Genomic DNA, 25,890 nt, shown 5'->3' with positions numbered 1-25,890 from the left:
TGGGTCGCTCAATCAGTTAAGCATCTGCCTTCGGCTCAGGTCATGATCCCAGGGCCCTGGGACTGAGCCCCGCATTGGGCTCCCTGCTCAGTGGAAAGCCTGCTTCTCCCTCTCCCACTCCCCCTGCTTGTGTTCCCTCTCTCGCTGTGTCTCTCTCTGTCAAATAAATAAATAAATAAAATCTTTAAAAAAAAAAAAGATTCTTTCCCTCCCTCTCTCTCTCTACCCCTCCCCCAGCTAGTGTGCTCCCAACTTCCCTCTCTCTCTTTCTCTCTCTCTCTCTCAAAACAAAAAGCATGCTGTGAGCCCAGGATCATGCTAGTTTTGAGAGATGGTGGTGAACAAGACAGACAAAAGTCCTAGCACAGAGTAGAAAGTTGCATTCCCATAGTCTCCTGCCTTGCTTTCTTTCTGCACTTGCGCATTACCATTGTCCTTTTCTAGTTCCATCAGCATGGTCCAAAACTGGGGAGGAGGTTAATGAGAAGCAACTGTGTCATCAGAACATTTAAATCTCTCCATTCTCTCCATTGAGCTCCTCCCTTCCATCCTCATCACTTGGTTTCTGGTTTCTTATAACCTCATTATATAACCATTCTCTTATGTCTTCAAGTTTAATATGTTGCAGTTAAAATCATATTTGCTCCTGCTTTGACCACATTGTATTTTCAAGCTTCCTAGAATATATTCTTAGAGTCTGAATTACAAAATTTTGCCATTTTTTCCAGTTAAAATGGGATACAGTAGTAAAAACCACTTGCATACTTGTCTGTCCCATTCATCTTCCACTCTGAATAGATTCTGAGTTTTTAAAAATCATGCAGCATAATGCAGTCCACATAGTAGATGCTCAATAAATTATGTATGCCATGCATAACTAGAAGGTGTATTATAGATCATCTAGTCTGAATCTCCAATGCTTGTGATGGGGAACCCGAGTCTTTGAGAACCTCAGATGGTGAGTGACTGTTCTAATTGGCGGTGGAGGCATCCACATCTTTGACTTTTGATCTAGTACTCTTTCTGTGTAAACTCACTGCCTCAATAATAGCCTCTGATAAATACCTCAAATATATTCCTGGTCCCATTGGATCTATTCCCTTTGATCTGGCCTGTATTCTAACCTGGCCAAGCATCTCTGTTTAGGCACTTTTCAGTCACTCATTTGTCCATTATTTAATAAATACTTATTCACTGCCTTCTAATCACATTATACTAAATGCTAAATACATATAATAAATACAGAATATGTGGTTTCTGCTCTTTAGGAATCTATCGGGGGACATAGGCAATAATCTAGTAAATAAATACATAAACAGGGTTAAGTGCTATGAAATACACAAATATCATGAAGTGTTTGGGGGCGGGGTTGTTGGAAACTATAGGATGGTCAGGAAGGACTGAAGAATGACATTTAAGCCAAGAACAAAAGGATCAGCAGAGAACTTGTTTGTATTCCTTTCTCTAGTGGCTACAATCCTTGGTCTAAGCTATCATGTATGCATGAAACAATTTCCAACCCACCATGCCATGTTGTATCCTGCCTTTCACTGAATTTGTAGTTTAAGATCCACTTAAAAAAAAAAAATCCAACCCAATATTAAATCTTCTGGTAGAGTTTCCTTCCTTCGAGTTCAAATTCTGGCCTGCTTCTCCCCACCGACCCATAACTGCTTAGTTGCTAAGAATACAGTTCTGTGGGTTATGTGACTATTTATCAAACTCGCTGAGGACAGGGGGCCTGTTATTTAATATTTACTTCAAACATCTATTAAAAAATTGAGCAAATATGTTATAGGTAACATTTCCAAGGGTCAAAATCTTACATGTCACTGTAGCTTTTTTTTTTTTTTTCTGCAACAGCAATGATTTCCTAACAAATACCTTTATGTAATGTAAAGATCAGTGAATATCATAAGCATTTATAAGTTGCTTCTTACTTCTAGGAATAACTTTAATTTATTCAGTTGTCAGTGTTCAGTTGTTCAGTGGCTGAATGATAAGCACACACTGCAAGAATAGGAAGATGAGTAAGACACAGCCCATTTCTCATCAGTGGAGATAAACATATACACCTAATTAGGATTCAGTGTGATGGTTGTAATAGAAGTATGTTGAGATGCTTTTGAAGCAGCTGTATGAAGATAGGGGGAAGGGAAGACTTCACGGACATGAGTCTTGAAGGATGGATAGCACTTATCTAGCAGATGAACAGAACAGCACTGAGAACCTAATTGCATGTAACATCACGCTAAGGGCAGCATGAGACAAGTTAAGTGGGTGTGACCTCTGGCCTCTAGAAACGTCACAACAAAGGAGAAGAAGATGCAGCTTCAAGATTCAGGACATAAGCTAAATAAATATGGCCATTTTATTTTATTAATTTTTTAAAGATTTTATTTATTTTAGAGAGAGAAAGAGAGAGCACAAGCAGGGGGGGAAGGGCAGAGGGAGAGGGAGAAGCAGGCTCCCCGCTGAGCAGGGAGCCCGATGCAGGGCTCGATCCCAGGACCCCAGGATCCTTTCGGAGCTGAAGGCAGACGCTTAACGACTGAGCCACCCAGGTGCCCCAAATATGGCCATTTTAAATGAAAATGAGCAGTATGCTATGGAAAGGCAGTGCTTTTGCATGGTCACAAGTAAAGAGGAATGAAGAGAGGATTTTTCGCAGCAGAGACTAGCTAAAACATTTCGGATGGCCACAGTAGTCAGTGGCCTTTCTGCAAAAGGAGGACTTATTTGTTTACTCATATTAAACAACTAGTATTGATGGTTTAGTTTGGTCACTGCGCCTCTAAATTATGTCTAGTTAGACTTTAAGACTTTGAGTGCCCACCTAATAATGAGCCTAGCATAAGAGGTTAAATTGGAATGCACCTCCCCAAGGAAACCTTTCCTCTAAAGCCTCTTGGACATTTTTCAGCGGCAGGGGCCAAAGGAACTCTGCTAGTGTCTGTGAGTTTGTGCCTAAGTGGCCAGGATTTGTACCATTAATCAACAAGACCTCTTTCTCATTGATTTTTCCTTTTTATAGCTTTGTGATTTTTTAACATTTCATAACTGTTTTCCTTAATTTTTCTATCTTCACTTCTTCATACCTGAGAAGGGACATTTGATTTAATCCTGTTACTGTTTCCAATACAGAAAAAAATTCCACGACATGACTATACTTCCAAAAGGGACCATTCTGAAATAGTCAAAGGGAGAGTTTTATCAAAAAGAAAGTTTACGATTTGTAGAATTTTTGAATTTTGTTGGTTATAAAAATTACTCCCCAAGAAACTGCATATGAAATCAGGTACACACACACACACACAAAGTTCCTAATACTTTTAGGAAATAAATGTAGGGGTTCAGGACATAAAGAGCACTACTTGGTGGTGTTGAGATTCTCATGTACAGTAATATTTCATTTTCTGGAGTTTGTGTATTCGGCCATCTCAGCTCTCAGAAATATGACCAACCAGAAAGCGAGCAGCCCTCCTCCTGAGCCTGCTTACACTTATTGTAGAGGACTCTAAAATCCAGATTCTCTGGTTTTCTAGTGCCCTGCAAATTAGAAGTAAAATGTAGAACAAATTGGAGAAAGCTACTGCTGAAGGCAATGAGAAGTGATAATATTCTGACAGTAAGAAAAAAAGAGGAAGAATATTATATAAGGGGAAATAAACATTCAAAGACCATCATTCTCTGAGGCCTAATAGACCTAATAAGTGCCTGGGGCAGGCATAACATAACACATTTCACTCTATGTAACCGTTCTCTGGTGGCTGAGAAATGTGCAGTACATTTCAGATGGCTTTTAAATGATTTGATTTTTTGTTTGTTTGTTTAGTATTGGGAGGGCAGCTTCTGTTTTGAGAAAGATTTGCATATGACAAAATACTTCGTTTTTGTCTCAAAATGCCGGATGCCTGAAAGGTGACAGTGTTAAAATCATTACAGATGGCAGCCACCGCTGCTAGCCTGTCTGTGCATGGGCATGTGTGTGCTGGCTCTTTCCCAGTGTCTTTGGGACGACCTTCTGCTAGAGATTCTACTTGTTTCTTTACCTTTCTCTTTCTCTCTTTCTAGCCGGAGACCACCCCCATCACCAACTCGTCCCACTATAATCCGTCCACTAGAATCCTCCCTGTTAGACTAAATGAAGTGTCTGGCATGGCAATTAATTACTAATGAATTATGCGAAAGCAACATATTTGATCAGTAAATCATGAGTAGTCGCATGTGTGGACATCAGTAGGCAAGTAACCAGTTTTACTAATGCATTCATCACTCATCTTCGTCGCTCATGGTGTATCAAACCTTTGGAGTTTGACTCTTGAAAACTGCTGACCCTTCGAAGCTTTCTTATATGTTGTACTGACCAAGGGTAGGTTTGTATAGCAGCCCTATATTTTGGAGACCGTTTGCCTACCCTGGCATATGTTTGAAATTGCTTTGGACAAGTTCCCAGGTTACCCACCAGGTAGCCCATTAAGTATAATTCTTAAGAGCTGTGAGATGGTGGGCTTAGACCTAAGCCAAGCCATACGTGTATTTATTTTCCCACATTCTGTTTTGGCTGACAAAAATTATGTTGTCTATTATTACCGTTTCCTCCTACTCTAGAATTACCTATTTAGGTCCTCTATCCTTCCTCTTTATTTCATAGGACTGCTAGGAAGTGATTTTTTTTTAAATTAGGATTCCTTAAGAATAAAACTTTTCCAGAAGCACAAGGTAGTTTGCAAAGGAAAAGTTAATGTATTGCTTGCTCTACAGAGCTTCTCCTCATCCCAATGTGTTTTGCTTCATGCTAGAAGCATATTCAACAGCGAATCAAAGCTTAATTTTCTGGTAGTCAGTCAGGAGATTTGGCTAGTGAGTTTCAGAGTTCAAGGAAGAAGCAAAATATCACATCTCTAGAAGTGTCTGGAAATATGTAATTTCTTTATTCACATATATATTCACCTCCTTCTAGGTTACAGTGAAGGCTGACATGGAAAATATTTAATGTTTCAAACTGATCCAGTCTTAGAGCATGGCTAACTACACTTTGACACTAACTCCAGTTTATTTATTTATTTGGTTGGAGCAAAACTTTTTCTCTCTTTCCAAGCTAATTTGTAATTCCCTCGGGTAAGAATTCATCCTACCTTTAAAACCAGTTTAACGTAACTTTCCATCCATTCTAGGCTTTCTTAATACATCTTGAGCCTTACTCTGGGATAACCGTTTTTAAAGGGGGCCCCGGAATGAAAATAAAAGTCGTTTCGTAAGAGATGCCATGGTTTAAGAGCAGGAGCTCACACGTTTACAGCTGTGCAACTTCACAACCTCTGCACAGGTCATTCCAAAAAATGGAATTAAGACATTGAGATCTAAAGCAACTTGGCAAATGCTAACATTGCAAAAATTTACAAAATCGGTTTAGCCTGGGGGTTAATAGTTCAGTCCTGAGGCTGAGTTGTAGACGACGTAGGACCAGATGATTAGCATGTAGGAAACAGCCAGAAGCCAAGTGGAATTTTGTCTGCTAACTGTTCCCAGACAGCAAGTCCTCACTGAATAGTGGCGTCCCATGACACCATTTCATATTCCACAGAAGTAAATCAGATTTCACCAACTGAAATGTCTCCCTTTGAAAGCAGCAAACATGATTTGTATGTTAACTTAACTTTAATTTCCTGTGTACTTTATACCCAAAGCAGACACCCATAAAGTATGAAGTAAAAACTTCCAACCATTATTAAAAAGAGAACTTGCCAAGTTGAATGGCATTGAAGTTACTCTGCAGCTAGCTCACTTATAATAGGCAACAATCAGAGACTACGAGATTTACAAAAAGAACATTTCAACTTTTAAGTTACAAGTGATCGTATAAAGAACACCACCCTAAATCACCACCCTAAATCTTCTCACAACTTTTTTCCCCCTCATTTGAAAAAAAACCTTAACTCTTTATGAATGGAACAGATGTGCAAGATACATAATGTGTGTTTAAAATAGTGCTGCAGCTAAATGGAAATGTGTTACGTAAATGTCCATAGTAAAACAAAATTATCTACAGAGATCTTCTCATAAAATTCCCTCTTTTTAGGATTCCCTTTGCTTCTTCCTTTGAATTCTCTAAAATAGGCAGCTAACGGATTATATACTTCAGGGTTTGGCTTTGTGCTAAATGTGGTTTTGCATTTTGCTGTATTTCAAAAATTTCCTTCTGTTAAAGGAAAATATTGTGGATAACCACTGGTGTGTTCTTAGATCAGCACAAATCATGTCAAAGAAAATTGGAGATGTTTTTCCAACTTTCTTTCCACTGATCTTATGTAGTCATAAACAATGGCATTTGTCGTCTTTGGCTTTTGCTCTTGGATTATAATCCTACAGTTTCACTGTGCCAGTTGTCTCTGTTGGTAGGCACATTTTTGTTCTCTTACTTCTTCTCAGTTATTTCTAACAGAACCCAGCCTCCCCTGGAATTCCAGAAGTCATGTTGGAGAATACTTTCAGTTTGCTGCAGTACTATGATTAGCATTAATACCATTTCCCAAAGGGTTTGCATCCTGCTGAAAGGAGCTCTCAAGGTGAATGAAGTCGGAAGCTCTAAGATGGGTGTGAAGTGTGTTGTTCGTGCCAGGCCTTAAGGTGGGAATGTAGCTTCATGAGCTTTCTAAGAGTTTCCCATACCACCTCTCATCTTTTGTGTAGCTTCCTCCTAACTGATTGCTCTGATGTTGTCTACACAATAGATGTCTAGCAAAATAAAATAAAACATATGGTATTTTTAGGATTTGGAAAAATTAACTGTATGTGTTTGTTAATTGTCACATGCTAAATCTTGCATGCTTCTTGACTAATTGGAATAACTGTTTACTCAGTTGTGGACAGATTATTGAAATAGTGTTGATTTAGAACAGATACATTGCATTTCCAGAAGTCACCTACCAAGATTACTCTTCTGAAAGTTGCGTTTAGCTGTCTTTTATAACACAGAGGAGCAGTAGGGTCTGTTTATTAGCACATTGCCTACTTGTTCAGATACAGATTCGTTCTGTTCCAAAACATTATAATTAAACCAGTTCCTGTGATATAACTGTAAGCCTTCTAAACTTAGAATTTAAACGTAGTCATATAGATTAATTTTATGACTTTTTAGTATAGACTGTAGCCATAATTCTCAAATATGAAATGGGACCTAATACCAGTATGTGATCAATGTTGACGTTTTCTGTGTACAAACATATTTTCAGTGCATGTGTCTCTGTGTATACGGTATATACATGGTAAATTCATTTCTGTAAGTGCCCGTGTTCTGTGCCCCTTTGGGTAGGTAGGTTTAAAAGCCCTTGTTAAAACACCACAAGCATGAGTGTGATTGTATGTGCATTGTGTATATATGCTATGTATGGGTGTAAATATTTATGTATACATGTGCTTTGTGTGTGTGGGTATGAATATATTTTTTAAACTGTGTTAATTCAAGAGCTCACTCTGGAGGGTCTGCTATAATACACGGTAACGGTGGTTCATAGAACAATGATAACATACATGAGGTCTACAAAATTTTTTCCAGGACGGGCACAACGCTCAGAATTACCGTGACAACACAATAGAGTAACATCCACAGACATTTGTACCTAAGTCCACAGCACTGCTATCTAAGAAGAAATGACCTTTGCCAAATAGAGTGTAAGATCTGGTAACCCACTTTTAAGAACTCTGATTGGAATTATAAATGATTCTTGGATTGCTGAGTTGAATCTTAAAAAGCTTCAATTGGTCTACATAGTCATTTTTTTCTCCATAGTAAATGTCAAAAAAATAAAGTGGAGGGATACAGCAATATAATACAAAGAGTGGACTTTTCTGAGTAAATTTGCTAAAAATGCAGGGAAGAAGTTACTTAATACCTCAGAGATAGGTCATCCATCCCTTGTTTCAGGTAAACATTTCTCATTTGGTAAACAAGATAAGTATTTGAAATTGACAGTAATTTCCTTAACATTGAGGATAAAACCTACATAGTAGGTCTCTGACCTGAGGAATCCAGTCAAAGGAGAGAAGGTGTGAGACTCAAGCTGAGTTTTAGATCTGTTTCACCAAAAGGACTGCTAGCTGTGAGCTCAGAGTTTAAAGTGAATAAAGCTAGATGACTGTAGAGAAACAATGACTAGTTCACTAGATCACTCACTCCTTTCTTAAAAGTTCCAGTGTGTCTCCTAGATACTCTTAAGTCATCCTGTCTCGTTGGTATGCTTAAAATCGTGTGGTGTTCTGTATTGTGAACCTTGCAGGATATTTTGAAGCATGTGTAGTATATGCATTGCTAGTTGTATATATGTGTAAGAATGCGTATATGTGTGAGAGCGAGAGAGAGGAAACTCAAGGAAGAGTCTCCTGTTTGTCTTAAGACCTGTTCATACTGGTATACTGGTGGGACTTCTCACCTCTCTGGTCTGGGGTTTCACACATGGCTCAGCTCGAGGCATTCGTTTCTTCTAAATTTTTACCCTTTGAATTCCTTAAACTTTGCTCATTGTGTAATGTTTTTGAAAAATATGAGAAAAATTACTCTGTCAACCTCTTGCACTGTCTGTTACCAGTTTGATTAAAAAACAATGATTCCTCCAGAAATTTCACCACGACTTGATTCATGTTTAATTTCATGTGTGCAGCCTTTGTGTTGCTCGCTCGTCTGTTTCTTTTTTCTCCCTTTTCTGAATCAAAATACCCTTTTGCTTTTTTATGAAGCGGTGTGTAGAAGCAAATTTCTTACCTTCTCTGTTGATTCTTTAATTAATTTGAGCCAGAATACTTTCCACTGTCTCCTTGACACTTTCAGGATTTCTTAATGCTGATATATGGATGGACTCTGTGAATGGAATTTTTGAAGCAAGTTCCTCAAACCTGTATCATTCTTGAAGGTCACATGTACCTATTGTGAAAATGTGAAGCTGTATTTCTGAACCTGAAATAAATGCTAACATTTGAAGGACTCCCCCCTTCCTCGTTCTTGTATAATATATTTGAGTTGTATCTATGCATGTCAGTAAGATCTGAGACTTCTGAATACTTATAACTCTTTTGATCAAATTGGCCTAGAATTACCAAAATGGGGAATAATAGCATTTGGCATTACTGCATTAATTTGGGGGAGGACAAGATTTTTATTTATTTTTCTCTTTAATTTTTTTTTTTTATTATTGACAAGATTTTTAAAGGGAGCAAATTGGACAAAGCAAAGGCAGGAGAGTGGGAGACATTTTATTTCTGATTCAAACTCAGTGTTGGACTAGGTTTAAAAAGGGCACAAGCTTTAGACAGTTGGAGGGTGCAGTGTGACAGCTAAGAGGTACCGTCTTACTTTGCTATTGAAGAGGAAGTGTTCATGAAAAACCCTGGGAAGCAGAAGGAGGAAGAACACTCTGCCCAAATGTTAGGTCCACAGAAGGCGTTTCTTACAGAAAGTAATCGAGCTCTTGACTCAACAGTTGGCCTTCATTATTTACTCATTGGGCATCAAGGGAAGAAGTTAACCCTTTACTTTGCCTAATATTAAGAAAATGGAAGAGTAGAATGCTAAACAGTAACTTACACACATCCTTGTCCTCAGTTTCCAGAACACAAAGACTTACCGAGTTTTGATGATAGGTCCCTTATCAATGTACGTAGTCCCAGATTGAGCCATCCATCCAAAAACAGAAGACAAGAAGGGAATGGGAGGAGAATAATGTTGGTTTACTTTCCCTCTGTGTTCAGGATACATTCATTGGGAAAAGATGAATTGCAAAGACTGTTGTATGTATTAATTCATGCTTTCCTCTTGTAATTTCTTTTTCATATCTGTACATCTTCCATGAGTAGAGCCATTAATGCCTTCAAAGGAAGGTTTTTACTAGAAGAGACAGGATGAGAACCATGCTGTACACTTGTGTTGTGTGGTGTGTGTGTGTGTGTATGCACGTGTGTATGAGTTCTACTGCGTGATTCTTTATTCAGACTAGTTTCTAATGGAGATCACCCAAGCCAAAGGACCTTATTTGGCAAACTACTTATTTGGTAACTATTTGGCAAATTACCATTTGTATATTTAAAATAGTTCTGACATCAGTGTAAGTATCTTCTCAGTTGTCAAGATTCTTGTTTTTCTGCTGGAATCTTTAAATTTCAGATTGAGAAATGTATCCGGGGTTTAGATTGGATGGTTCTCAGACCCTCCTTCTTAGTACTCCAGCACATACCTGGCATTGCCACCATGAAAACCCTTTGCTGGTGTTCTTTCCCACTGTGGCAGCCTAATAATTAGAATACACGCAAGAGATGTTGGCTAAAATGACAGTCTTAATCCAGAGTTTCCCGAAGTTCATTCCATGAGATTTTAGTCGGTTTTGCACATACATATACCATGGGTTTCTTGACGAAATACACTTGGGAAATGATGATTAAAAATTAAATGTTTCTTTACTGGAAGACATTATAGAAGCTTTGATATCAGATTGCATTGTGAATCTCTAAGGAAGGGCCAGTGTCTACATGTTTCTCAGACTTATTTGACCGTCCATGCTTTGTTCATAAAGCACCTTACAGGTCTAGTGTTGTGAGGAAACACTGCTTCGGGGGCTTTAGGTGAGAGAGAAAAGGCTTCGAGCAAGATTAGTCCAGACCAGACTGTCACTGTTACCCAGTCAGGTGATAAAATCAAATGTAAGGGCAACCAGAGCACCCAACTTGGGACAGGCTTCCTGGACTACCATGCTGGTGTTACAGCAGTGTACTAGACCTGAGGAGGAAGAGCACAGAGGAAGGGAGACATACATGCAATGAGTCTTAGTAAAAGCCTTGTGGAGGGCGCAGATAATTTTCCACACGACCTTTTCTCTCTCGCTCTCCAAAGAAGAGCGCCTTTAAATTAATTCCATTACCCCTTATATTCCTGTAAAGGAATGGATCCAGACTGATTTAAAGTTTAAAGATTACCAACAAAAATAGAAAGGAATGCCTAGCCTTATTGCCATTCCTGTCTCACTTTCCCAAGCCTTCAGGCTCACCTGCTGATGTGAGATACTAAGTTATCTAAATGATGGGCAAAGAAAGCAAGCAGAGAATGTTTTGTGAGATTGTAACAGAAAAGAAAAAAAGTCATAAGACCTTCCCAGGGACCCTGCTAGAGGAATTTCACCATAAGAACAGATCGCAGCATTGAGGTAGAACCAAGAGAATGTGGGTAATCCATCATTCTTATTGATAATTGAGTCTTTTATGTGTGAATAATCCCCGTGTTCCATACACAGCTTTTCCTGCTTCCTTCCCTTCCTGTTCTGGCCAAACAATTCTTTGAAGCTATTTTTCAGAAAACTTAAGAAGGTATAACCTGAAATTAGAATCTTGATTAGGTAGATTTGCTTGTATGGGGAATAGTAGCATTCTGAACTTTAAAATGTGTTAGCAGATTTTATGTATGTGCAAAACCTACTCAGCATTTCAACTCAGTCTTCCAAGTTAGAGGCAGCAACAGTATGAGGTATAGTTATAGCTGCTCTTCATGTGAAAAGCCCAAATATTTTTAGCACTTGCCTTCAGGCACTTTGGCATTGTGTAAGTAATGTAGAAAGTTCTGGAAAAGAAATAGTGAAAACTCAAACCGCCAAGATCCATGCTAGAACTATCTCTGAGCCACTGCATGGTGTCATCCTCAACGATGCTTTTTTGGCAGTGAGAGGAAAGTTGGTGCAGGAGAGTGAAGAGGAAAAGGAAGGAGCTGCCTGAGGGAATAAATGTCACTCTGATGTTTGAAGCAAACGTTCTAGCTGTCAGGTGAAATATATTCTAAGACATAGAGTTTCTGATCCTGTTTCTGGATTAGAACACCAAACGAGCTCAAACGGGAAAATGCTTTGGCATATGCCCACAGAATGTCTCTTCAGCACCGTGGACTCGCTGTTCACGTTAATGGCTCACCTCCCCACCCTGCTGAGGTAATTAAAGTGTTCTAAAGCCCCTTCAGAACTCCAAAATAGCTTCTGTTTGCTGGGCAGGTGATAAATCTCATTGAGCCTGACGGGAATTTAATTATACTTTCTTCATGAAAACACCAGGGATACCCATTACCTGGATCTCTAAAGCTAAAGGCTTGCAGACCCCCCGCAGTTGAAAGGTTACCAAAAACAAGTTCTTCATCATTTAAATGGATGAGAGGCCCCCTTAGCATAGCCAGCTTAAATTGGACCAAAGAAAAATTGGTCTCGGACTTCAGGGAAGGTAAGATTTTTCACCAGTGCTCAGAAATAGCGCCGTCAATTTGGCTCCATTAACATCTCTTAGAAGATGAAAAAGAAGTTTGTTTTTGTTTTTGTTTTTGGTGGACTTCATTGCTCCACTCTCTGAAGTGTTATAAGAGTAAGATGGAAGTGAGTGTGTTGTCGGACACCTGGATGAATAGCCAAAAAAGACGTCCCACAGGGAGCAGGGTACTGAGCTAACCTCACCGTGCTCTATGGGTTGCTGTAGGTTTGAGTTCATTACCAATTTGGTTAGAAAGAGGAAATTAAAATACAGATGGCTGCTGGAAACCAGTGGGAAAGTTTCATTTGGCATGCTGTTTTCCTACTTACACAGCCGTGCATGGCAACGTAGAGTTTACTCCTCCAGCAGCAAATCATCCAGAGAGGCTGATGTCAAAATGAAACATGGCTCTGGACCTTATTTCACAACCGTCGGCCTGACAAGATGCAAGCCAGGCTAGGGATATGGAGAAAGATCCAGCAAGCTAAATCTCCTTCACCCTGCACCCAGTTCTGAATAAATCAGAACTTCGGTTGTGCGCGATTCTAAGACAGACTCCCAGGCTCCCGTGGACCAGGGCTAGCCTTGTAGTTTCCCTGGGCCTGGAAAGGCTATCATATCGGGATATTCACGTGGAGCAGATTCTTATTTACAAATCCTTTTTCTCCAAGCTCAACCCCTGACATTTTCTGCATTATGATTGCATTGCTCATTGGACCTCGTGACACCTTCTAATTTCCCTCACCTGAAAAACATTTTTCACCTATCCTATTTCTCTATCAACTCCTTCTCCCTACGGAGATTTAACATTTGCTGGAATCTTTGGAAGTAACCGAACGTCACAAAATCAGGGCTCAGAAACAAATACTCAAGGTCATAAAGGTATTTGGCTCTGGTACTATTTCCAAGTCTCCTGAATATGATTGCATGGATTTATTGTCCCATGGTACAAAATAAGAGTTTGGAGTGGGCTCACGTGGCTCACACCTAGCACACTGCCCGTAGCCAGGAGGAGTCCTGGGAACTGCTCACTTTGCCATGTGGTTCTCTCATTTCCCCTGCATGTCTGCATGTTTTTGTCTGATTTGAATTTGACTCTCGTGGGATCATTTTGCATGCTTTTATTTGGATTTGTTTTATAATTTAAACATTGTTTTCTTCCTCTGCATCTGTGTTTTTCTTTTTGTTATTTTGTTTTGTTTTGTTTTCACTAGGCGACCCCCTCCTGCAGTTCCAGGACGACCATCCTAACACCCATGATTCATCTCCTTTTGTTTCCAACAACATGTCTATCCATGGGATTTCAAAGCCTTTCATTTGCACTACATGTCATATGTACATAAAAACTTTTATTTTTGATCCATGCCTATAATAAAAACAAAGTTTATTCTATATAAAAATGAAACATGTTCTGTTTCTTTTTCTAAAGAAGACCCAAATTAAAATAGTTTTCAGCTAAAACCAGGTAAGGGGAAAAATATGTAATTTGATCTTGTAAGGAGCTTAACTTGAAAAATAGTTATTAAAGCACTGTGATTTAATTTGCTATTTGGTGGAGAACGATAATCTATCTTCAATTGAAATGTCTGTCCAAAAGAAGTATAAGATAGAAACACGTATTGGCGAAGATGTGGAGAAAAAGGAACCCTCGTGAACTGTTGGTAGACATGTAACCTGGTGCAGCCGCTGTGGAAAACAGTATGGAGGGTCCTCAAAAGGTTAAAAATAGAATTATCGTATGATTCACTAATTCCATTACTGGGTATTTATGCAAAAAATACGAAAACACTAATCTGAAAAGATATATGCACCCACCCTATGTTTATTGAAGTGTTATTTACAGTAGCCAAATTATGGAAGCAATGCAAGTGTCCATTGATGGATATGAATGGATAAAGAAGATGTGATACACACACACACACACACACACACAATGGAATATTATTCAGCCTTAAAAAAGAATGAGGTCTTGCTATTTGCAGCAACATAGATGGATCTAGAGTGTATAATGCCAAGTGAAATAAGTCTGAGAAAGACAAATACCATATGATTTCACCCATGTTGAATTTAAGAAACAAAACAAATGGACAAAGAAAAAAAGACAAACTGAGCAACCAACTGTTAACTATAGAGAACAAACTGATGGTCACCAGAGGGCAGGTGGGTCGGGGGTGGTGAAACAGGTGATGGGGATGAAGGAGGGCACTTGTCGTGATGAGCACTGAATAAGGTATAGAATTGTTGAATCACTATATTGTACATCTGAAACTAATACAATACTGTATGCTAATTATACTGGAATTTTTTTTAAAAGTGAGAGAAGATGAAGCAAAAATTCTGGATATCTAGAAAACACACAGAAGACTGAATAATTTCAACCGGCCTCCAGGGATCCTATTAATAACTGTTAGTGCACCAAAACATGTATTCCTGTTTTTATTATTTTCTAAACACTCCTTGTAGGAGATAAATTATGTAAGATCATGGAAAATATTATGGGTCTGAAACACACAAACCTCACACATTCCATTCAGCAAATTCAGGGGAAAATATATCATTCAGAATAAAAGTGCAAGGAAATGTTACCACCTTGAGAAGAAAGATTCTTTATGTGTCAGTAAAGCACTGGAAGAATGGAATCTGTATGAGTTTGGAGGAACAGAGAACTTTTTTTATACCTTAATCCTCAAATGGTAACTCCAAAACTGAAATTTTAAGGTACCATTACAAAAAATCCAAACATTTACCCAAATAAAATGTTTATTATTAAGGTAGGACATCTGCCATATTTGCAATCTCAGATTTTAAAAGAAGATTTGAGATTTAATTCAGAATTCTCTCCTCGAAGGTTTACATGATCTAAAGTACAATTTAAAATGATCTCCTATTGGGTGAGATCACTTCTGTGATCACTTTACCATAGTAAGACAGAAACTACAGGAGAGGACAGTACAAGATTGTTCATCAGGAATCGGGGTCCCATGGACCTCCTGTTTGACCTAGGCATGTCCTCACAAAGACAGGCAAAGTGGCAGATGTGGGCAGGACCCTCCAATTAAAACATGGAGACCCTCACTCACAATGCTCTCACTTTGGACCATAAAGATCTTTTATAAGGGCTACGCTCTCCACCCAAGAATGCTAAGCTAGCTTCTTTCTCTGGTTAAAATTTTTATACGGCACATGACATCAATTTTTACTCATATCTCAGGTCCAGTGACTGTGAGTTAGAAGCACTGGTCACTAAGAAAATTCAAAGGCACCAGCGCAGGGGATCGACTGAGGCTCAAGTATTCTTGGGGGCGACTGGGCTGATGCACAATAAGGCACAGCGTGCAGTCCTGCCAGTTCCTCCACCTCCAGCCCAACCACCTGAGTGTTTGGATAATACTCTTATTGGACAGCATGCTCATCTGAGAGCATCGCCATCCCAACAGAGACAATGCTCCCAGATTATTTCATACCACCTCCTCAAACAAAAGAACAGGTTGTCCACCGGAAGGTTTTCACCAATTCATCTTTTTTAGGTGTTTGGTTCTTTTCCACTTTGTCTTAAACATGATCTTATTTTCATATAGTGTGACACAGTTTAAATGTTTAAAGCTTAAACTGACCTGATGAACAACGAGAAAAGAAAGCCCAAATCGCACAAGAATGAAACGATTCCTTAGCAACCTTGCACAGTCTCCACAAAAGTGCCGGCCCTTCCTCACGTTGACGAGGCAAGAAAGAAGGGGTGAATCGGGATGGGGGTGGGAGGGGAGAAGCTGCCTGGAGCTGCATTAAACTATGCTATGGTGGGTTCATATTTACTATCCGTCGTGGTTTCTGTGTTGCATAATGTACTCTTTCCCAACTCTCCCTGCCCCCACCTCCACCCTCAATATTTGAGAGGGTTGAACAAGTGCAGCATCCTTCAGATTTGACCATAACTCCGGATCATCATGAGGAACCGTTATACCTATAACAAATGTACTATTTCTTAAATGTTCTCATCCCATTATTTATGCATCAGGCATTTCTTGAATTCATCATAGTGTCCTGTTATGTGGTCCAGGAGCACCCAGAGAGAAGGAACAGGGAAAAAGTAGCTTACAAAATAACAATGAGCAATTATTGCACGGTGCTCTGACAGGAGAAAATTTGAGTCCTTTTCCCAGAGAGAACTGTTACTGAGTTCAGTGCTGAAGAAGCCACTTAAGTTCTAGAACCCAAATTATCCACCTGACCCAACACATGCTAACATTCCAGAGCACGGTGATTCTGACCTCTGACAAAGAAGGGAACAATAGAACTCATTTCAGCCAATCAGAAACCAGATGTTTTATTTCTAGTGGAGTAGCATAATACCGGACTCTAAGCCATGTAAGTGCTGGTTGAGGAAAAGACAGTGGAATTGAGGCTGAAGTAGTCCATGAACTTTACGTTGGCTTCTAACAGAAAGCCTTTGAATCAGAAGGCGCTCTGCAGCACTCTGCCCCAGCAAGCAGCGAGGGGGGTTCCACAGTCTCCAGCTAGAAAAATCCAGGACATCCGAGAGATGGAGAAAAGAGAACTAAAGGTAGGAAAAAATAAACAAAACTTCAATCCTTCCCTTAGGGAGCCTCACTGGTAAATAAACAGGGACCACATATACACAGACGGAAATTGCCACAAACATCCTAGAAGCTGAAAGCCAAAAGAAAAAGAGAGAACCTGCGCTCTTCCTTCACAGACACTGTCGGTGGGCTTGGAGGAACGGGATATACTTCGAAAGTCTGGATCCCAGAGCTTGAAAATTGTTACAGTATCTGTTTCATAGCTCAGCATTAAGTATGATTTAAAAAAAAAAAACAAACCTCCAATGATACTGGAATCTTTAGTCCAGCTCTGTGAGATTCTGAAGTAAACCTTTGCAACCATGAATCCATTTTAAAAACATGAACCTCGGGATACCTGGGTGGCTCAGTTGTTAAGCGTCTGCCTTTGGCTCAGGTCACGGTCCCAGGGTCCTGGGATCGAGCCCCACATCAGACTCCCTGCTCAGTGGAGAGCCTGCTTCTCCCTCTGCAGTTCCCCCTGCTTGTGTGCATGCGCTCTCTCTCTCTCTGACAAATAAATAAAACCTTTGAAAAAAAAAAAGAACCTCACCTACAGGAAGATAAGATTGCTGAAGAAGAAAAAAAATCATTTCTGTAACCCTTTATAATACTACAGAGTCTATCTGCATAAATCAGGTGGAGCTTGCACCCCATCACTCTACGTCCCACTGACAGGACAAACCGGCTGCCTCCACCACCACAATTCGCACCCTTGTTTGGGGATTTTTTTACTATAAGTTACTATTGAATCAGATTAGATGGCAGGCTGTGGGATGCGCCAAGACTAATCTGCGACTCCAGTACTGTTTTTAATCAAATCAAATTTCACAGTATTTTATATCAGGTCCCGGTTTTCAGCCCCGATCACATCTTTGGAGAACCTCATGAACAGGGGCCACGAGCAGGCGCAGAGGAAACCAAGCCTTAGCAAACTCCCTGGGCATCAGGGAGACCAAAGAATCCTCAAGAGAGGAGTGGGGAAGTCACCGACGCGGGTTCCACCTCTCAAAACAGCTCCTAGCAAAGTATGTCTCTGAAGCTTCATCTAACACTCTGGAAAGACTAGGCTTTGTGGCTCCTCTGGGCTGGAGCTGTTGCTCCCATTTCTCATCTCCGAGGGAGCCTCTTGGAAGGCAGCAGAGAACGCGTTAGAGCTCCTCTGCCTGCTGCCTTTTTCTCTTTTAAAGACAAAAATACAGCTTGCACACGCGAAAAGCTGCCCGGGGCCTGAGCATCTGCTTATTTTGCAATTTAAAAAGAGTGGGAGGCCCACAGTGTTCTCACTGAGCAGCGTCCAAATGTTACTTGGGCTCTGCACAAGGCCACAGGGCCGGCCTGGAGTGGGGAGCAGGGAGCCAGCAGGGCTTGGGAAAGCAGGGGACAGCTTTTTGTTGGGGCCCCGAGGGACCACCTCTTCCCTCGACCTCTGCGTTGGCAAAATCAATTTGTTCCATTGTCCCAGCAACATATGGTCAAGGGATTGTAGGGCTAGTCTGTGTAGGGCACAAGACCTCAGGCTGATCCTGGCTGTCATTTGAACCCGGGTGCAATTGGTGCCAGATGGTGGCAGAAAAGGCCGTTTGCCTTTCTAAGCCCCTTCCTCGGGCACTTGGGCCCCTGCATTACCCGATGGGCGTGAGGAGGCACCAGTGCCCCGGTGCTGCCAGGCCCCCGGTGCTGAGGAAATGTCGGGCAGTTGGGAAGCAGAGGCTTCCTAACCACCTCTTCTCCGGGGAAGGCCCCGTTACTCACAGTAATGTATCTGGGAGGACAATGGTGTTTGGGTTTGGTTGGTGATGGCTATTGTTTCCGAGGTAAACAGATCAACATTCATCACACCTGTGAGCTGAGAAAGAAGAAAAAAAACAAAAACAGCCCAGAGCATTAGCGTGGTCTAAGCTCGCTCACCCCAGCCGGTCTCCCCTGCGGCTAAGCTGTCCAGAGCCTTCCCCGTGGTCAGGGGAGCGTGCCTCCTCGGGACTGAGCGTCCACAGGACCTTGGCCAAACCCTGCCTCTCATCAAGGCTTTGATCCCTTTACACAGAATCAAACTTTCTAGAAGACGGCAAGTGGCACGGCCCCACTGATGGAAGATTGCACAGTTCTCAGGAAGTTGGTGTCATTATCCCCTAAAGGCTCTTGCTAAAATGTGCATCACCCAGAGAATTAGCACATTAATCCCATTAGCAAGCGACAGTAGCACGTTCGTGATGACGTGAGGAAGCCTGCACACTCAGACCCCACCTCCCTCCTGCCCACCGACACTTGCGTCCTCCCCGCCGGCCGCCTTGAACCCACCGGGACTTTTATGATGAGCCCTTTCCCCAGCCTATGTCCCTCTTCCAAGATCCCCTAGACCGCTAGGTCCCCCTCCTCCCCCCTCCTCCTCGCCACACGGTTCTGGGCTCGCCCATCCTGTGCTGCCCTCCCCGGCTTCTGGAACCCTTACCCTGGGCCCTCCGTAATCTACTTCCCCCGATCAGCAAAATCCCCTGTATCTTCAACCTGTTGTCCGGATGTGTCCTTCGCCTTCTTGCTCTGACACCACCTGCATCTCCTCTCGGGGCACCGCTCCCCCCTGCAGTTGTCTCCGAAGGTGGGACTGAGTGCCCACACTTGTGCCCAACAGCCCTCCTACTGCTGAACCTGAGGGGCTGGCTCCTCTTTTCACTTTTGCTTTCAGACCATTCTTCCTCCGTCCGCCCTAAAACCCTCAGCTTTGAGCCTCAGACCATAGCACATACTACCCCTCACAGTCGCTTTGAGCCACCAACCCCTAGTTCACGTTCCCTCGTTCCTTGATGATTTTAGCTCCTCTTCCCTGTCATTAATTCTCGGGGATTTCACAGAGGTATAAATTATCCTTCCAACATCCCAGCCCATCCATCCCGCTTCTTATTTTCTTGGCCTCACTTCTCCAGTGATGCTGCCCCCAACTCTACCTCAGCTACTCACTCCGATTGATAGCCTTGTCTTTATTCTCTGCTCTTCACTTCCCGAGCTTCTAACTGCTTGGACTCCAATTCACTGATCTTCTCCCTGCCTTCACCCCCATTACGGTTCACTCTCCTTCTTACCCAACTAAATGCCCTGGCCGATCACTATAATCATGCCCATGCATGTGTACTCTTCTCCCTTGTCCTTCTCTTGATTTGATAAAACCACCACCCTGAGGATATTCAACTCTCCACCTCCTCTGCTTTGCACCCATGTACGTGGACGTGGTCTGGAAAACACACACACACACACACACAACCAAACCAATTAGTTTCGCTTTAAAGTCATGATCACCACGTTCAAGTGAGCCTTTAATCCTGCTGCGCAATTACACTAACCATCCCTAGTTCCTTCACTGCCCCAACTTCCTAACCTATCTCCTACCTTCTCTCTCTTCACTCCCCCAACACTTCCTCCCTTATCCTCACTCCCAGCTGATTCTTTGCCTCCTACTTCCCTAGGAAAATTGAAGCAATCAGAAAAGAACTTCCAAAAATCCCATCACCTCATCTACCCAGTTACCATCTACCCTCTCACCAGAGCATTTCTATGTATCTGCCTTCCACTTGTTGCCATAGGTAACGGTTCTGTCCTCTGGCCAAAGCCAGGCTCCCCACTCGTGCAGTAGACCCCCTCTCCTCTCAAATGCTCAAGAATATTCTCACTATCCTCACATCAACTACTGCTTTCTATTGTTCCATTGCCATCAGCATACAAACCTGGTATCATTTCTCCCATCTTAAAAAACAAGTTTCTTGTCCTCACCTCCCCTTTCAGGTTCTGTCCTGTTTCCTGGTCCCCCTTTGAAGCAAAACTTCTAGAAAGTTGCCTGTACTTGCTGCTCCAATTCCCCTTCTCTTTTCTCTCTTAAACCCACCCCAAATAGGTTATTCCCCTCCCCCACTCCACCAAAAACTGCTCTTTTCAGCACCACCGATGATGACTCCCTCCTTGCTAAATCCAATGCTAAATTCTGTCCTTATGTTACCTGATATACCAGATTTTCGTCTGATCACAGTTGATCACCTCCTCTCCCTCGAGTCATCTGCACTTGGTTCCCAGGACTCCAACTTCCAAATCGATTTGCTTATTCTTCTCTCCAACCTTTTAATTTGGAGTTCTTGGTCCTCTTCTCGGTTCATATCAACTTCCTTGATGATCTCTCTCCTTGATGATCTCTTCCTTGATGATAGTCTTATAGCATTTAGACACCAACAATTCCCAAATGTATATTTCCATCCCATACATTGCTCCTAAAATCCAAACTCATCGAACTCCCTACTCAACATTTCAGCCCTTATGTCTACATTTCATATCCTACATGCCTCAAACAGATTTTCTTCCCCCAAATCTCCACACATATTCCCTTGGCCCCCAGCTCAATTGATCACATCTCTTTCTCTTTCAGTTTGCTGGGGCCAAAACCCTTAAGAGTCATTTACGCTTCTCTGTTTTCATACCCCACATCTAATATGTCAAGAAGCCCTTGACTCAACTTTCAAATTATATCCAGAATGTGACTTGTTTTTGCCACTTCTGCTATCACTCTGTTCTGAGCACCATCAACCTTTGCTTGGATGACTACAAGCACTTCCCAATGCTTCTTGCTGCTCTGGTCTTGCCCCACAGCAACCAGAATGTGCCTTCCAAAATGTATGCCAAATCACATCCCTTTTTTTCTCCAAGCCCCTCCAATGGCTCCCATCTCTGAGCAAAAGCCAGAGTCCTTTTACTAGCCTGTAGTGTCACACGTGATCTAGAACCCCATTACCTCTTTGGCCTCATCCTTTGTCCCCTTTGGTCACTCCACATCAGCCCCTCCTTGCTCTCCCCCAAATATGCCAGGCAGCCTGGGGTCTTCTGCCAGCACGTTTACAGCAGCTCTTCCCTCTGCCTGGAATGTTCGTCCCTTGGGAATCTGAATTATTCGCTCACTCCTTCAAGTCTTTGGTCAAATGTTACTTTTTCCATGAAACCTACCCTGACCCCCTTATTTAATACCATTGATACTTTTTCCCATAGCATTATCTTCTACTTATGTTTATTGTCTGTCTCCTCCTGCTAGAAGGTGGGCTCTACTAGATCGAGGACCTTTGTCCACTTTGTTCCTAGATGTACTTCAAGCACATAGAACAGTATTTGTCATACAATTAGTGCTCAGTGAATATCTGCTGAATGAATACATTCCTGAGGCCAAACATCATAAAATGTGAATGGCAGAAAGTGTCAGCCTGGGTGGACAATAAATATTTTGCTAGATGTTGGGGGTAGGAATAAGGGATAAAGGGAATAGTGAGGGATTTGAGAAAGCATTCAAAGCAACTGCCTACCAGTTAGCCTTTGGCCCTGGATGCAATTCAGCTTTCAGAAAATCAAAGTATCAGCCCAAACTGGCAACACAGCCTTGGGCAAGTTCCTGGCTCACTATAAGTCTCAGTCACCTCAGCTGTAAAATGAAAATAATACCTGTATTACAGGATTGTTCTGACAAGTAAATAAGATAATGCATATAAAGTGCCTAACGGTGCCTGGTACACACTGGGTGCTTGAAAATGTAGCAATTATAATTTATCAAATCCCAATGTGCTCTTTATTTCCTGAATTTATGGGGACCTCAAACGATGTAGTTATTTCTCAAACTGCAATTCATCAAGAATTCCAAGACTTTGAATTTCATTACAAAAAGGAGTATCAGTAACTTCCACAGGATGGCACTGTGTCCCAGCCGTTTCCCTGCATCCAGTGAGTTTGGAATATTGTAAAATTGTGCGACTGATGCCCTCTTCTGGCTTTTCTTTGTCTTGACCTTGAGCCTTTGGCTTTTGTAGAGTGGCTCCAGGCTTCCTTGAATACGCTCAGCATGGATTCTTAAATCCACAATTGAAGCCAGCTGCTCAAAGGCTCACTCAAAAGTTTATGCCATGGTAAAGAGGCATAACACTGACACCAAGCTGGTCGCCGCACAGACCCAACGTGCTGCTATCCTCAGATCCCCGACAGCCTTCTAGCTCCCTGCCGATCCTCTCTAAGCCACATCATGCCCCAAAACGAAGCACACCCACTGCTCCATAGCTCTGCCTTCCCCTGACCCTGTCTATCCCAACTACAACCCCTGGTGCCATTTTGGAGACACAGGCAAAGCTGCCTCCTCATTCCTCCCTCTTTGCTCTCACTTGCCACCACCACCCTCCATCCAGCCTTACCTACTGACAGAAAGCAGGGCTGGGAGAAAGGGGTGCGGAGAAGGGAGGGCTAACAGTTGCTTATGCAACCAAGTGTTTGGTTTGGGATTTTAATTCCAATGCTACGGTAATGCCTCCCCCTTTCCTTTCCCACACGCACCATAATATTCTCTGAAAAATCCAAGTCCTTAATATTCTGCTTGCACTCTTTCAGCATAGCTTAAATTTAAGAGACTGGCTGCATCACTGTCCTTTAGTGAGGAGTAGCTTTCCCAACAAGTGTCACACCAGGTCATACCCATCATCATCATCATCTGGGCCTGCATCCCTGTGTAGCAACAGGCAGCGTGCCCTAAGGGAGCCTCATCATCCCTCAGGGAGTACCACGTACGAGCTTGGGATTTCTTCACATTTTCTTACAAAGTGTTTATGGCTTATTTGTATTTTTTCCCAAACCTTTTTGGAATCCATTTATGTTCTTGGTCTGGGGAACTTCTTGGAGTTACAGGCAGAAAGTGTATAAAATTATATTTTCATTTGTCTGAAACTTGTCCGGCTCCAATTTCCAAGGGTGTCCTCTCCCACTCATGACTTGGTAAACAAATCAACATTCACTTTGGCCCTTTTCAGTGTTATAGGTGATGACTCTGTATCTCTGTTGAGCCTTCCTTCCAGGGCGTGGTGTTCAATTCTCTAATCTGTTTTCATAGGGCATTCTTTCCCTTTGGTTATCATTTAGATTTTTTAATTCTCCTTCTGTGATCCATCTCTAATTCCACCATAGCCTGGTTATGAGGCAACCAATCCTATACAAAGAATTCCAAGTACAACAGCACTAGATTCTATTTAGATTTCAATACCCTTCTAGAATATGCCCAGAATTTGGAGCCAATGTCCTCCAGATGCTACATTTGGAACACCTTAGCCTGAGTGTACCATCTCAGGCACCTCAAACTTAATGGGTCCCATTCTTATTTTCGTATCTACTTCACCTCCAAACCCGTTCTCACTTCTGTTTTTTCATGGAATAGTGAATGGAACACAAATCCACTCAAGACAGAGGCCCCAGTCATCCTCCAGTCCCTTCCATTTCTCAACACGAGTCTCCCAAGATCTCGGAGAATCTCTCTAATCAGACCCCTCATCCCCACGCCCACCATTGTCCCCACCCTTCGTCCAGAGCTCACTCTTCACTATTGAGCCACAGAGCTCCCCAGCCTCGGCCTCTCTAGCTCAGCCTGAAAACTGAGCTATATCATATTTGTGCATAACATTGTGTTTGGTGGGAATCTTATATCCCTTTTCTAAACCTTAGTTTGTGCTGACTATAGGTTACGATAATTCAAAGGATTCAGCACTTTCAGACCTCAAGCCCTCTCCCCACGGCTTGTCTATTCTGTGCTTCTGTCCCCTGCCAGGATGAATCCGTTCCCTGCGCGCTTTGAACGTACTGTTCACTCCAGTTGGATTATCCTTTTTGCCACCTTTCTACCTGAATTGAGTCGGCTGCCCCACCCTATCCCCTCATATCCAACCCTCAACTCCCCATCCGCCCGGCCACCTCCACACTGAACTACAACCATCAACCTGAAGAGGATCAGGCCGTGGGGGGCTCCACATACTACATACAGTGTGATGGAGAACGGTTGAAAATGACAGCACAGGCCCATTAATTCATCCCATTGAAACTACTCTTGAAAGTGGATCAAATTTGGAGAACTTTCTGCTCATCGACATGGATGCAGCTGCTACGTGAGTTCCCTAAAGTTGATAATCAGAAACCCATTCAAATAAGGCAAATGTATTAGGATAGAAAGAAATAAAGCACAATTTTATACGGTTCTTTCCTACCTTCAGCCATTGACACCTGGCCCTATTCCTGATGTGAACCATGTAGCAGCTAGGCGCCAGTTCTGGCTGCTCTCGAGGCACGGGAAGACCACAGCCAGCACAGGCAGCGGACGGGCGCTTTGAGCTCAAGTCAGTTTCCAAGACCGTCTCTTCCCTTGAGCCAGTGTCCTTGGGGCTGCGAAAAAAATCCAACGTGCCTTAGGGAAAACCACCCATTCTAACCAAACACTATACTCATCAGTCCAAATTCAAATCAGAAAAAGAAGGATGTGATGTGACAGTACTGAGGACACTAGTTCAAGACACTGAGAAATCTATGTTCGGAGAAAAAACAGCAGAACTCCTTTGGAAGACGACTACCTCTGATGAAATTTCTGACTTGAGGCTAGTCTCTAGTGAGATGGTCAGGGACTTGCCCCAAATGAGTTATTTCGTGAGATACCAACTACTCTGGGAGGCACCAGATGCATTTTGTACTTTGTCCTCTTCCAGTCTTCCTACAGATAAACTTTGTGACAGTAACCGCTGACACGAATGTAGTGCTACGTGTCTAGGGTTCTTCAGAGCTTTCTGCACAGATCTGTTATCACAACTCCCGTGGTAATACTTCCATTCCCACTTTACAGATGAAAAACAGGACACCAAGCAGTTGCATAATCAGCCCATTATCTAATCATTTACTCCCTGCTTAGATAAGCTGGATTGCTCCCAATGACCCGCAGTATAAAGCCCAAATTCCTGTCACTCAAACCTCCCATTCCAACTTTTCCTCCAATCCCCATAACCCTGAACCCCCATGAAACACTTCCTCACCTCTGTGCTCGCCCGAACAACAGATGTGGCACAACGGGGGGCTCGGTGCATCCAAGTGTGGTTTCTGTCCAGATTTAAATGTGACAGAATTTACCAGTCAGATTTCACATGAAAAATCACATTTGCAGTACTGAGATTTCATTTTGGATTTTACTCAGAACTTTCTCCGGATCTGCAGCCAGGCCTACGTTCTGCCTAGA

General features: G+C 42.1%; 1 protein-coding gene across 4 annotated transcripts in view; it reads left to right on the top strand.

Moving 5' to 3' along the window:
* DNM3 (dynamin 3) overlaps positions 1-13,550 on the top strand; it is a 576,371-nt gene extending 562,821 nt beyond the window's left edge. For 3 of the 4 annotated variants that reach the window (XM_021682630.1, XM_021682632.1, XM_021682629.1), the window contains one exon: positions 4,075-4,144. In XM_021682630.1, coding sequence (XP_021538305.1) covers positions 4,075-4,144 — 70 coding nt within the window. Of the gene's footprint in view, positions 1-4,074; positions 4,145-13,481 lie in introns of those variants that run through there. The other variant, XM_021682631.1, reaches the window with a different exon arrangement.
* Positions 13,551-25,890: the final 12,340 nt, after the last annotated feature.

This window comes from Neomonachus schauinslandi, chromosome 6, assembly GCF_002201575.2.
Source record: "Neomonachus schauinslandi chromosome 6, ASM220157v2, whole genome shotgun sequence".
Lineage (NCBI taxonomy): Eukaryota > Metazoa > Chordata > Mammalia > Carnivora > Phocidae > Neomonachus > Neomonachus schauinslandi.
This window is presented reverse-complemented; position numbering and strand designations above follow the sequence as displayed.